The sequence below is a fragment of the Trachypithecus francoisi genome, unplaced genomic scaffold (genome assembly GCF_009764315.1).
Source record: "Trachypithecus francoisi isolate TF-2019V2 unplaced genomic scaffold, Tfra_2.0 Lachesis_group2, whole genome shotgun sequence".
In the NCBI taxonomy this organism is placed as follows: Eukaryota; Metazoa; Chordata; class Mammalia; order Primates; family Cercopithecidae; genus Trachypithecus; species Trachypithecus francoisi.
The window spans coordinates 103804306-103816307 of NW_022681465.1; the positions used below are offsets into that span (position 1 = coordinate 103804306).

At 48.4% G+C, this 12002-nt stretch overlaps 1 protein-coding gene across 1 annotated transcript; it reads right to left on the reverse strand.

Moving 5' to 3' along the window:
- Window positions 1-208: 208 nt before the first annotated feature.
- Window positions 209-4788, reverse strand: FOXD1 (forkhead box D1). The gene is given in 3 exon segments (XM_033179849.1): window positions 209-901; window positions 2653-3879; window positions 3882-4788. Coding segments are annotated over 2 exon segments (1395 nt in total). The 5' UTR covers window positions 4081-4788; the 3' UTR covers window positions 209-901; window positions 2653-2683.
- Between the last annotated feature and the right edge of the window lie 7214 nt (window positions 4789-12002).

Sequence of the window (12002 nt, forward strand, 5' to 3'; positions counted from 1 at the left end):
TTCCAGCACCTGCTCGCCTGCACGGCCTGATGGGGCGCGCCCCGCGCTCCTGGCTCGCTGGTCCCGGGTCCACGGCCCACTCGTCCTTCGCCTGCCCCATGGCCCACACCTCTCGCAGCTCCTACCTCACCCGCCCGGTGGCCCTGCTTCCCCCAGTCTCATCCCCCTGGGAGCAGGCCCGAAGGGCCCCAAACGCAGAGGGTGGGAAGCTGAGGAGCAGGACGCAAAACTTTGAATCCAGGCGGCTTGGGTTTGCACGTTCCTTTGGCTCTGAGCTCACGTTGCTCTCCACCTGTTTAAAAACAGGCTTGCGGTCTCCAGTGGGGGCGCGTGAAGCGGGACCCCAACCCCGGGACCCGGGGCGAGGCCTGCCCTGTGGCTTCTTGCCATTCTCTTAAATGCACTGACACCCCTGGAGGTGGGGCCCGTTCTGGCACTTTTGAAGACGTGGGAATACGAACAAGAGACAAGATAAACCAGGATTCCCTGCTTTCAGGACATACACGCATCGCGCAAAAATCAAAAATACACACGGTTTTGTTCTTGGCTGTCTCTCTTCGTAACTATTTTCAGATCTAAATTTCAGATGCGTGCATTACAGAAGGCTACCAGGCGCGCCAGCAGTGTCTGTGCCGTTTGGATTCCGCCTGCCAACGCCTCTCCACCCGAGGCGGCGCGTGGAGTCCAGACGTTCTCGGATTCAATGACTCCTCTCTCTTAACCGGGCTAGAGTAAAAGTAACTTTTGTATATAAGACTTTGGTCTAACAGTATTTCAATTTGTATCTATAGATTTAGGGGTAAGTTTGAGGGTGAGAGAGTTTAACCTCCTTCAAACATTTAACTGGGGGCGGGGGTAGGGGAGAGAACTTCATTTGAGCCCGCAAGAGTCCGTTTTCTCCCTAAAAACAGACAGGGCGTCATGAATGAGTATCATTGCAAAATATTGACCCTATAGATTTCATTAACTTGGTAAGTTAAATCTGCGAATCTTCATATATATACCTGTCCAAACATTTTAAAGAAATTAAATAAACAGATTTAATCTCCGCTGCAAACACTAATGTTAGACATTTAAATTATGTGTTACATATACCTAGGTATTCTTTGGGGCACACAACATTGTAGTAATCAAAACTTGTATCTCACGTTTTTTTCAAAGAACTAGAAATTTCATGTAATAGTTAATAAAAGACATTAAAAACTGAAAAAAGATAAACCTAAATCACCTAAATTCAATAAATATAATTAGTTCAATGAACACCTGATACACTTTCATTTATTCTTTAAAGCATCCCAAAGTTGGAGGTTTATCTTAAATACCCTATTCACTTAAGCCAGAATTTCAAGAAATTGGCCTTTTAAGAGAAAAACCACTTTGTACAATTACTCGCATTCCTTCCATCTGCAACATAGTAGCTGTAAATACTGGCACTTTTAAATATAATTTATTTCTTATATGCAAATATGTCCCTATTCAGGGCTTTAAAGCTCCCTAACTGATGATCATCTCTACTAATTTTTCCTATTAGAATTTTAAAACTAGACTGCCTCTTTGCTTGTTTCATTTCCATTACAACCTATTATGTTGAGAGTTTCCGTAGATATAAGATTGTCGTGAACGGAGTGGTAATTAAATGAGGAAGGAAGCTCAAAAATGAAATGCAAAGTTCCTATAAAATTATCTTTGGGTACCTGTGGTTTTAATTTTAACATACCTCAATGCGCTTTAAAATGGCATAGAATCAGATTTGAAAATGTACACGAAAGTAACTTCTTTTGTCATTTAAAAGTAATTTCTGATCTCCTACCACGGTTTTCACTTAGGAGGTTCAAATGAAAAATCACGACATGATACTGTTGTTAAATTCTCTCAGAAAATATTTAAGTCTATTCTATACCGAGTTCCTACTTACCCCATATAGAAACTTTTTTTAAGTAGAAAAAAAAAAACTAAGAAGGGGACAACTGAAGCCAATTATTTTGGTGAATTTTCTTTGAAAATTAAGCATTTTTATTTCTGAAAAAGTGTAAAAATCTTACATTTAGAATAGTACAATAATAATTGCCAGTAAAATTTACAATACTCCTTGTAAAGAATACGCAGTAAGTACAAAAAAATTCCGCACGTCTGTTATGATACAAAACACAGGTTGAAATAAGAAATGATAATTTTGACTTTTTTTCTTGTGTAAACATGTTAACCATTTTTTTCCATTTCATGAAAAAGTACACCAGACAAATGTCCTCAAAAAAGAATTGCTTCGTTGGCATTCTTCAAGACCTTTACTATTTTTGTATTATTCTTTTGAACATTATTTTTTAACGCCTGGACCTGAGAATCTCTACACCTCAAAAAGGCTTAGTTGTTTTTCATCTACCAAAAGTCAAGGGAGCCTCTAGTGCCTGGACAGGGCGGACCCCCTTCCCCGGCACCCTCTTCCTCCCCACCCCAGGTCGGGGGGCTGTAGCATAGGACGGCTTTGCATAAATAGAGGGACCCGCAGAGCCGAAAAGCGCGCCCGAGCTGTTGACAGTTTTGTCCGAGAATTCTCAGCTGCGAAATAGGCGCGCGAGGTCGAGAGGGGCCGCGCCGGGAGGAGCGAACAAAACACCGAACCACTGAGACGAGAAAAGGAGCCGGGATTCCTACCTTCTTCCTCGAGCGCGCTAACATAGCGTTATTAACAATTGGATATCCTAGCAGTAAAGTTCTCGACACTGGACAGGGCAGTCCCTTGGTGCAGAGTCCCCAGGGCGGCGGACGAGGAGACCGAGGAAGCGGCGGCGGCCGCGGCGGCCACGAGGGAGCGGGTGAGCGCGGCAGCCGGGCCCACGGCCGCCTGCGCTGCGCAGCCTCCTCCGCTGGATCCGGGCGCGGACGGCGCAGCCACTGGCGAGGGCGAGGCCTGAGCCGCGGCGGCGGCCTGCGCGGCGGCGGCGGCAGCGGCGGCCGGGCCCAAGCCGCCCCCGATGATGCTCTCGATGGAGAAAGGCGAGCGCGCCAGCGCTGAGGCGCCCGGGCCGCCCGCCTTGGCCGCGGAGGCCGGCAGGGGGCCGGGCAGGGCGGCGCCGAGCGGGTGCGGCCGATAGCCGAAGGCGGTCCGGGCCAGCTCGGCGGCCGCGCCATGCGGCGGCGGGGGCGGCGGGGGCGAGTGCGGGTGGAAGGCGGCGGCGGCAGCGGCGGCCGCGGCGGCAGCGAAGAGGGCCGAGGGCGGCGGGTAAGGCGGCAGCTGCAGGCCGTAGCCGCAGCCGTAGGGGCCGTAGCCGTAAGCATGCGGGGGCGGCGGCGGCGCGGGCGGGAAGAGTGCGGCGGCGGCTGCCGTGTCGCCCGCGCCCCCTGCGGCTCCCGCGCCGCGCAGCAGTAGCGACTCGGCGGTCGTGGCGTTGGGTGGGAGTAGCGGCTGCCGCTTGAAGCGCTTCCTCCGGCGCAAGAAGCTGCCGTTGTCGAACATGTCGGCGGACTCCGGGTCCAGCGTCCAGTAGTTGCCCTTGCCTGGGTTGCCGGGCTCGCGGGGGATCTTGACGAAGCAGTCGTTGAGCGAGAGGTTGTGGCGGATGCTGTTCTGCCAGGCCGGGAACTTCTCCCGGTAGTAGGGGAAGCGGCCGCTGATGAACTCGCAGATCTCGCTCAGCGTCAGCCGCTTCTTGGGGCTCTGCAGGATGGCCATAGTGATGAGCGCTATATACGAGTAGGGCGGCTTCACCAGCGGGTTCTTGGCGCCGCTGCCCGCGCTCCCGCCGCCGCCGCCGCCGCCCGCGCCGCCGCCGCCGCCCCCACCGGCTCCTGCCCCCGCCGCCGGGGCTGGGCCCGGGGGCGCCGGGGAGCCCCCAGCAGGCGGGGCCAGCAGGATGTCATCGTCGTCGTCCTCCTCCTCCAATCCTCCAGCTCGTCCTCCCCGGCGTAGGAGCGCCGCCGCCGCCGCCGCTGCGCGGGGTCAGCCAGCCGAGGCCCGCCACCGCCGCCCTCGTCGTCGTCGTCCTCTTCCTCGTCGTCTTCGTCCTCGCCCTCCCCCACCACGTCGATGTCTGTTTCCTCGGCGAGGCCGGAGGCATCGGACATCTCAGTGCTCAGGGTCATAGCTGTGGCTCGGCGGCGGCGGGGCGGCGCATGGGGGCGCCGGGCTCCGGGTTCCCTCTGCGCCCCAGCCCTGGTCCCGGGCGGCAGGCCCGGCCGGGGGGCGCCACGCTGGGGGTGCTGCGACTGCGGCTGCCGGAGCTGCGCCGGGGCTGCTGGGTGGCGGCGGAGTCTCGCGCGCAGACTTTGTAACTCCTGCGCCGCTGCGGATGCTGCGCTCCCTGGGCTCCGCTCGCGTCCGTCCCGGGCGGAGCACTTGACCTTCTCCTCTCGGAGCAGCTTTTGCCCCGTCGGTTGAGGAGGGGGTGGCGGGGCCCGGGCGGGCGAATCCGAATGCCAGGCGCCCAAGAACGTGCGGGACGGGTGAGAGTCTAGGAACAGAGCTCGGCGAGGCCAGGGCTGAGTCCAGGAGAGGGCGGACCTTCCTCGGCTTATAGCAGAAGGGGGCCTGTCACATGGTGTGCACGTCAGAGCGCTGCCGAGGGAAGGAAAGAAAGCCTAGGAAATCAGCCCTGTTCGGAAGAGAAAATTCACCCGTAGGAGGGAGGCAGCAGCTGAGAAGAGTTGGGAGGAGAGGGGACCTCACTATTTCCTGCCAAAGGGGCTGATGCCCGAATTACCTGGCGTTCTGCACCGAGGGCCGCTGCACGAGTTAGACTTCCCAGCCTCCTCAATTAGTCCTTCTCCCTAACCTCAGCAGCCCACCCGCGACACTCTGGTTTGACCCCTCAACAGCCTGTAGGAGCCGTCCAGCCGGGGGATAACCACCCCACTCTCTGACGTGGTCCCTGGGGTACGCTCTGGGGTCTGTTGGGGGTGTCCAACTCCCCCAGATCGGGCGAGTGGCTCCCCATTGGATCTGATGAGAAGCCCCCCAATTTAAGCACTATAATAATTGTTTATTGACCCCTTAGCCCATTCTCTTAGGTCTTACTCCAAAGACGTTTGTTTTCCACCATCTGTTAATAAAATTGCTGTGAGACTGGCGTTTTAGTCACTTCTCTGCAATTGAATGCCCCAGAGACTGGACAGTTAAACTAAGCCACTCTAATGAGAGGATCTGACAAATGTCATGGGAATAAAGAACATAATTGAATTCGGAAAAGAAGTAGAAAACTTTAGTGAAAACCCAAATACACGCACAAAAATTGCACCTAGAAACTACTAAAAAGTTCGACCAACCTGGCCAACATGGTGAAACTCCGTCTCTACTAAAAATACAAAAAAATTGGTAGGCGGCGCCTGTAATCCCGGCTACTCAGGAGGCGGAGGCAGAAGAATCGCTTGAACCTGGGATGCGGAGGTTGCACTGAGCCGAGATTGTGCCACTGCACTCCAGCCTGGGCAGCAAGATCGAAACTCCGCCTCAAAAAGAAAAAGAAAAAAAGAAAAGAAAAAAGAAAAAACGTTCGTTCATAATGGGGCTATGTAGTTCTCAGTAGGAGGAACATTCTAGTCAGCACTTTTCATAGTAATCTCAAAATACTTAAATTACATAACATATACATATTTCTACTGAGTCTTTTTAAGTAGAAACTATAATGATAGATGACTTTAAGATAAACTTAAAAAGTTTTTGGAAAATCCTTAAATATTGTTAATACTTTCTGGTGAAATGAAGATTTTTTTATGAGATTCAAGTTCCGCTCAATTCAGTTTTCTTTTCAGGTGACAAGATAGTGGAAATAATTAAGATATGCTCTTTTAAATATATCTTTATCACCAACTCAAACGAGCTATTTTGGCTAGTGGGAAAATCCTAATAGTTTGTTGAATTCACATTCACTTATTTGTGCATTTCCTAAAATGCTTCTATTTCAAAGAGGGGCGCTTGCCCCAAAAGTTTAGCTTTCTGATTAAAATGACCTCTTGACAAGAACTGAATCAAAATTCAATGTCGTTCTGTAGGAACAGCCATCAGCTGCCATTGTGTATATCATTTTATTGACCAAGTACTTTTCACATATTCAAACGTGTCATTACTACCTCTATCAATCACAGAGCCTCAAAAATAAACTGTTTCCCCATCTAAAGACCTCTATTAAAATCGAGTTTTTGTTGCTGAGGACTGCTACCACCAGTTACATTTACACATGACCCATAAAGGCTATCATAGGTCTTTGAACAATCTATGAGAAAGCCTCGATGTTCTAAATAAATTGTTTTTCATTGACTCTCGTTTGATATATGACTGAACCGTTTAATTACTGTAATAGGCTGAGCATTAACCTGAGCCAACATTAATCAGCACTATTAATCAGGCATCACATTTCTTTGTTGATGCAGCCAGGAGTCCTTACCAAGGGGTTCACTTTTACATTGGAAAGTTTAAGTTTTATAAGTACTCAGTCGATATCTAAATAAACACCATGATTTTCGCAGCACTGAGGGTTGCTGTGTGGCGAAGTTATTCAAAGATGAAACAGAGAGGAAGAATTTGTTCGCAGACCATTAATTACTTTAGGTGACCGGTTATAGCCATCATTACGCTCATGGCACGGGAGACTGCGTTCGTTTGTAACTTTGTCCGCAAGTTCCTCCCCCAAAGGGTTAAGAGGCTCTTCCCTGGAAACGTTTGCAAAATGTGGGGAATTATCTCCTGGACACTCCGGGGAAAGTGTTAGGACTTACTGAAGGTCAGAGTGGAAGATCAGCCCAGAGGGACCGCTGCAGAGACAGAGAAGTGTCACTAAGATTTAGGCGAGCTTTACTGAAGCCCCACATTTGGGTGTGATCACTTGTTTTGTTTGCTTAGTTAAGCTCCATGTTTGTATGCAACCTTTAGTTCCGCGGTCGCGAAATTCCCCGAGCGCGGAAACCCAAACGATTCACGTCTTGCGCGACCCCCTTGTCTCTCCCGTCGTCCCCCACCCCGGGCCTCCCTCCCTACAGCGCTCCCAGCATTCGGCCCCAGCCGGTAACTCTCCCCCGGCTCCCCGCCCCCAAGCTGATACAAGCGACCAAAACCTTTCCCAGCGGCGAGCCCTGTCCCGCGCAACCCGCTCGCGTGGACACGGAAAGTGGCTGGGCGCGGGTCCCAGGTGGTGCCTGCGTGGGGCAGAGCTGCCCCCTGGCGGCGGCGCGACGACCTGCGGGCCCTCGCGCCCGGGCCGGGAACTCCCTGGGAGCTGGGCCAGCGCCGGGAACTCGCCCAGCAGCCTGCGTTTCTCGAGTGTGGGCAGCCCGCTCCCGGGCGTCCCTGCCACTAGCTGCGGGCGGCCAGGACTGGGTGGGAGTGGAGGCAGGTCCTTGGACTGCAGGCTTCGGCTTTTTACCCCCTGCGAGCGGTTTGGGCGCTCCAGGAGCCCCCGCGCGGGGGTCACATGGATTACTTTAGGTGAGAACCGGTGAGGTTGCCCTACCCTGGGAAAGGCTCTCTGCCTCCGCCCTTTGTCCTTTGCCACTGACCATGAGCGCCCCAGGCCCAGGGACCTCCTTCGGCGGATGAGGGCTGGCAGAGACCTGGGGGCTCAGACTTACCAGGCAGGATCCTAGGCTATTCCTTGTGCATCCCAGGATTTTACCCATGAACGTGAATGTGAACGTGTTTTCAACCCTGGCGATTTCCCCGGCGCTTCGACCCTCCTTTGAAGAGTCATCCTAGAAGGCTGTATTGAGATACTGTTTGTGCCTGTCACTCTGAGCCCTGTAAACAGGCAGAAGAAAACGCGAGTCCCTGGTCTGAGGGTGCTCCGTCCCGTGGGTAACCAGATTGGTAGTTACTCTGCCAGATGATGAGGTCCTCCTGAGCGCCCCCACGAAAGGGAGGGATGCTGGGAGTCGCTGCCCCAGGGCCCATTCAGCCTTCGCTGTCCTTCCTCGGGGCTACAGGCATTTCCATTCCTGTTAAACTCAAGTGTCTGGGGGCCAAAACCTGGGCTCTGAGTTGTTTATTGCTTACTTGGCTAGTAGGGGTAGGGGCGAGTAGGGTTGTAAAATATACATAATTTACCATTTTAACCATTTTAAGTGTACAGTTTAGAGGCACTAAGTACATTCACATTGTTGTGCAACTATTACCACTACTCATTCTCAGAACTTTTCCATCATCCCAAACTGAAATTTTGTACCCCTTAAAAAGTAACTCCCCATTTCCCCAACCATCCTTCTACACCCCCCAACCCTTCGCCAGACCCTGGCAACCACTATTCTACTTTCTGTCTCTGTGAATTTATCTACTCTAGGTACATCATCTGAGTGGAATCCTAATCACATTTGTCCCTTGTGTCTGGCTTTTTTCTCTTAGCATAATGTCTTTAAGGGTCATCCTTGTGGAAGCACGTATCAAAATATCTTCTTTTTACGGCTGAATATGTTCCATTGAATGTATATGCCCCATTTTGTTTATCCATCCATCCATCCATCCATCCATCCAGTGGTGGACATTTGGGTTGTTTCTCTTTTTCTGTTAGGTTTTGAACCTCCACTCACTTAGCTCTTTGTCTACTCTGCATGCAGTAGACACTGATAAAATGTTTGATATATTCATTTTCCTGTATCTTTTTCACCCCAGAAACCCTCAAAGGAAGCCCATTGTCCTAACAGAGCACACACATTGGTGAAGTGAGGGGGAAGGTGTCTGCTGACAGAACAACGTAAGGGGGACTCACCCTTCTGGATTTGAAACCTCAACTTGTTCACAATTTTGAAACTTTCAGGTTCAGACTCTGCAGATCACCTTCAGTAAAAAGGCATGAGTCGAGACTCCTCCACAATTAGTTCTGGACAAAATTGTGATCATCCCCACTTCCACCCCATGCTTTTACATCCTTACTCCCCCTCCTTACCTGTCCTGCTCCTTGGGAGCCCCAAGATGATCTAAAATTTTTCTCTGGCTGTCTAGGGCGCTCCACTACAGAATTCTCCTGTAGTGTAACATTACCTACCACTCGCGCTGGTTCCCATGTGCCAAGCTAATTTCAACAACGGGTGAAGTGGACATCTCCATGTGATGACTGAGGAGATAGGTTCTGGATGTTGCTACTAAGCCTCATGGAGGCAGCCATGACAGAGCAGAGCCTTCCGTCCTCCTGTTCCAGGTTGGTAGCCTCTCCCAAGGCAGGACTCCATTGGCCAGGCTCTTTCCACCCCCACCCTGCTTCTTCAAGCCAGCTCTTACTTGGTCTGGCAATAAGTGTGGGTAAGCTGCTATTGACTGACGGTGTTTGGTGGCTTTCCCAAGAGTGGGTACATTTTAACCTGGGCATCCTCTTGATACCGCCTTAATGAAGGTTCCAGTGGTGGGTCTTTTACAGAGAGTGTGGTTGGGAGGTGAGATTCCTTTGTGAAGAAGATATTTTAGTGGTCTCTAGGTCCCACTAGGCAGCTTGTGCTTGCTTGACAATTCCTTAAACAAGCATTTCATGGCCTGAGCAGGACTCAGACATCCTCAAGAATTCAGAATGTCAGCAAAAGTCCAAATCTGTGTTTTATAACGCCAAAATTATTTACGTGGACTCAGGAATTTTCCTTACATTGTTAACCTGGACTGGTCCTCCCATCCTAACACATGCCCACACACAGACTTATTTAGCTCCTCATCTCAGTGGTTTGTAGTGGCACGTGTTTAGATTTTGAACCCCAAAGTCAAAAGCTCATAAAGTATTTTTTATCATGAATTCAACTGAAAAATACACATATTTCCATTCCAGAGAGGACTCCTCGTGTTGGGGGCTACATTCAACACCAGACTCTCCGGAGTACATCTTTGCAGCTCTATAAACTTCTGGTATTTGTTCACATTGTCTGGTAATTTCCTGAAAATAGACTTAGTATTTTTAGTTTCAAGAAGGATTGAAAAATAATATTGCTGTTCTAGAAGAAGACGTTTATTTATTTTGCATTTGTAGTTCACCCAGAGGTTGGCTGTGCAGACAAATCTCTCTGCTTGGGAAGGACAGGGCTCTCTAAAGTGATTCTAGGGATGCAGCTGTCTACAAGTCACACTGAAAATGAAAAGTATGTTTATGAGGGCATGAGAAAACCTTGTCATAAGTTGTAATTTTGTGTGTGTATTTAAAATGTATTTGGTGACCAACCTTTTCTATAACACACACATGCACACACACACTCTTTATTGCCTGATGTCCAGGCTTAAACTGAGACTGAACTATCACCTCTCTGTTACGCATATGCAAACACACTGAAACCTCATTGTCTACACTCAGTGTGGCACTTCACCTGATTCCACCATCAGGCTGCAAGTCATAGGTTACGGTCAAGTACATACACCCCTTTGCAGAAGGCATTCTCAATAGCTTCCACTAGAGGCACATGTGAGCACCTTTGCTAGAAAGCTTTGGTTGGCTAGCCTTCCAGAGCAGAAAAAACTGGGAATGGCCTGAACCCAAAATTTACAGAAAAGTAAATACAAACAATGAATGATCACTACTAATCAGAGACATGCAAAATAGGAAACAGAAAACTCTATCAAATTAGCAAATTACGTGAGGATGATGAACATGATGGTAGGAACTCAATTACACACTGCCTGTGGAACTGTAAAGTAGTACAAACCTTGCAGCAAACAATTTGGCGAAACAGAGCTTGGATCTTAGTGTCTGTTCCCTTGAATCCATTCATTCTAGATTCTATTTTATGGAAATAACCAGAAATATGAATGAATATTTATGTACAAACTGTTTGTTGCCGTTATTTTTTTAAGAAGCAAAAAAATAGAAACATTCTAAATGCTCGGGATTAAATATATTATTCTTATGATGGAATATTTTGCAATCATTAAAGCAAGGTCTGTGAACAGTTTTAATAACTCGAGAAAATCTTAAAGTTAAAAGAAAGGTTCAGATAGAAAATTACATACAGTATTTTCTCAATAATATAATGTACTAAACACGCAAATAGAAGGACTGGAAGAAAATACAATAAAATGTCAATTGGTTAACTCTGGGTGAAATTATGGGTGGTTTTTATTTTGTTATTTATATTTTATTTTTCTGTTTTCCAAATTTTTCAGCCTGAGCAATTTCCAAAGTGCTGAGTTGAGACAGCTGAGGAGCACAGTTTGTGTAAAAGAAAGACTACAGATGGAACAGGTCATGTCATTTGAAGCATAATTATAGGAATAGACATCAAGAATTTAAAGCAAGCATAATACATATATCAAAGAGGGAGGGGACTTATTAGTAACGTTAAGCAAGAGAAAGAATTAATTGTTTTAAACCTAGTGGAAACATTAAGTATGAAGAAAGTAATAAAATAAAGGATAAATAGATGGAATAAATCGCAGAATGTAGCACAACAGTGTGACTATTGTCAATAATAATTAATTGTACATTTTAAAAATAACTAGAAGAGTATAATTGAATTGATAGTAACACGAAGGATAACAGCTTGAAGGGGTGGATACCTCATTCCCCATGATAGGATTATTATGCATTACCTGCCTACATCAAGACATATCCCCCATAAATATGTACGCCTACTATGTACCCACAACAATTTTTTAAATTTCTTTTTTAAAAACAACCCTCATCTGGAGCCACAACAATTTAATTTTTAAAAAACAAATATGAGGCAGAATAGATACAACTGAAGAATGGACTGGGTTTGAAGAGTTTGAGGAGCTGTCCCAAAAACATCAGGAAAAGAAAAATTCTGGCTCATGAAATCAATTTAGCGCATTTTGACCACAACTGAAAGAGAATAGAACAGAACAGAATGGGATGGGTTAGGATAGAAAACATCACTGCACAGCACATAACAATGCTAAGAATAGTTTGTGAAAACTGCCGGGCGCGGTGGCTCAAGCCTGTAATCCCAGCACTTTGGGAGGCCGAGACGGGTGGATCACGAGGTCAGGAGATCGAGACCATCCTGGTCTACACGGTGAAACCCCGTCTCTACTAAAAAATACAAAAAACTAGCCGGGCGAGATGGCGGGCGCCTGTAGTACCAGCTACTCGGGA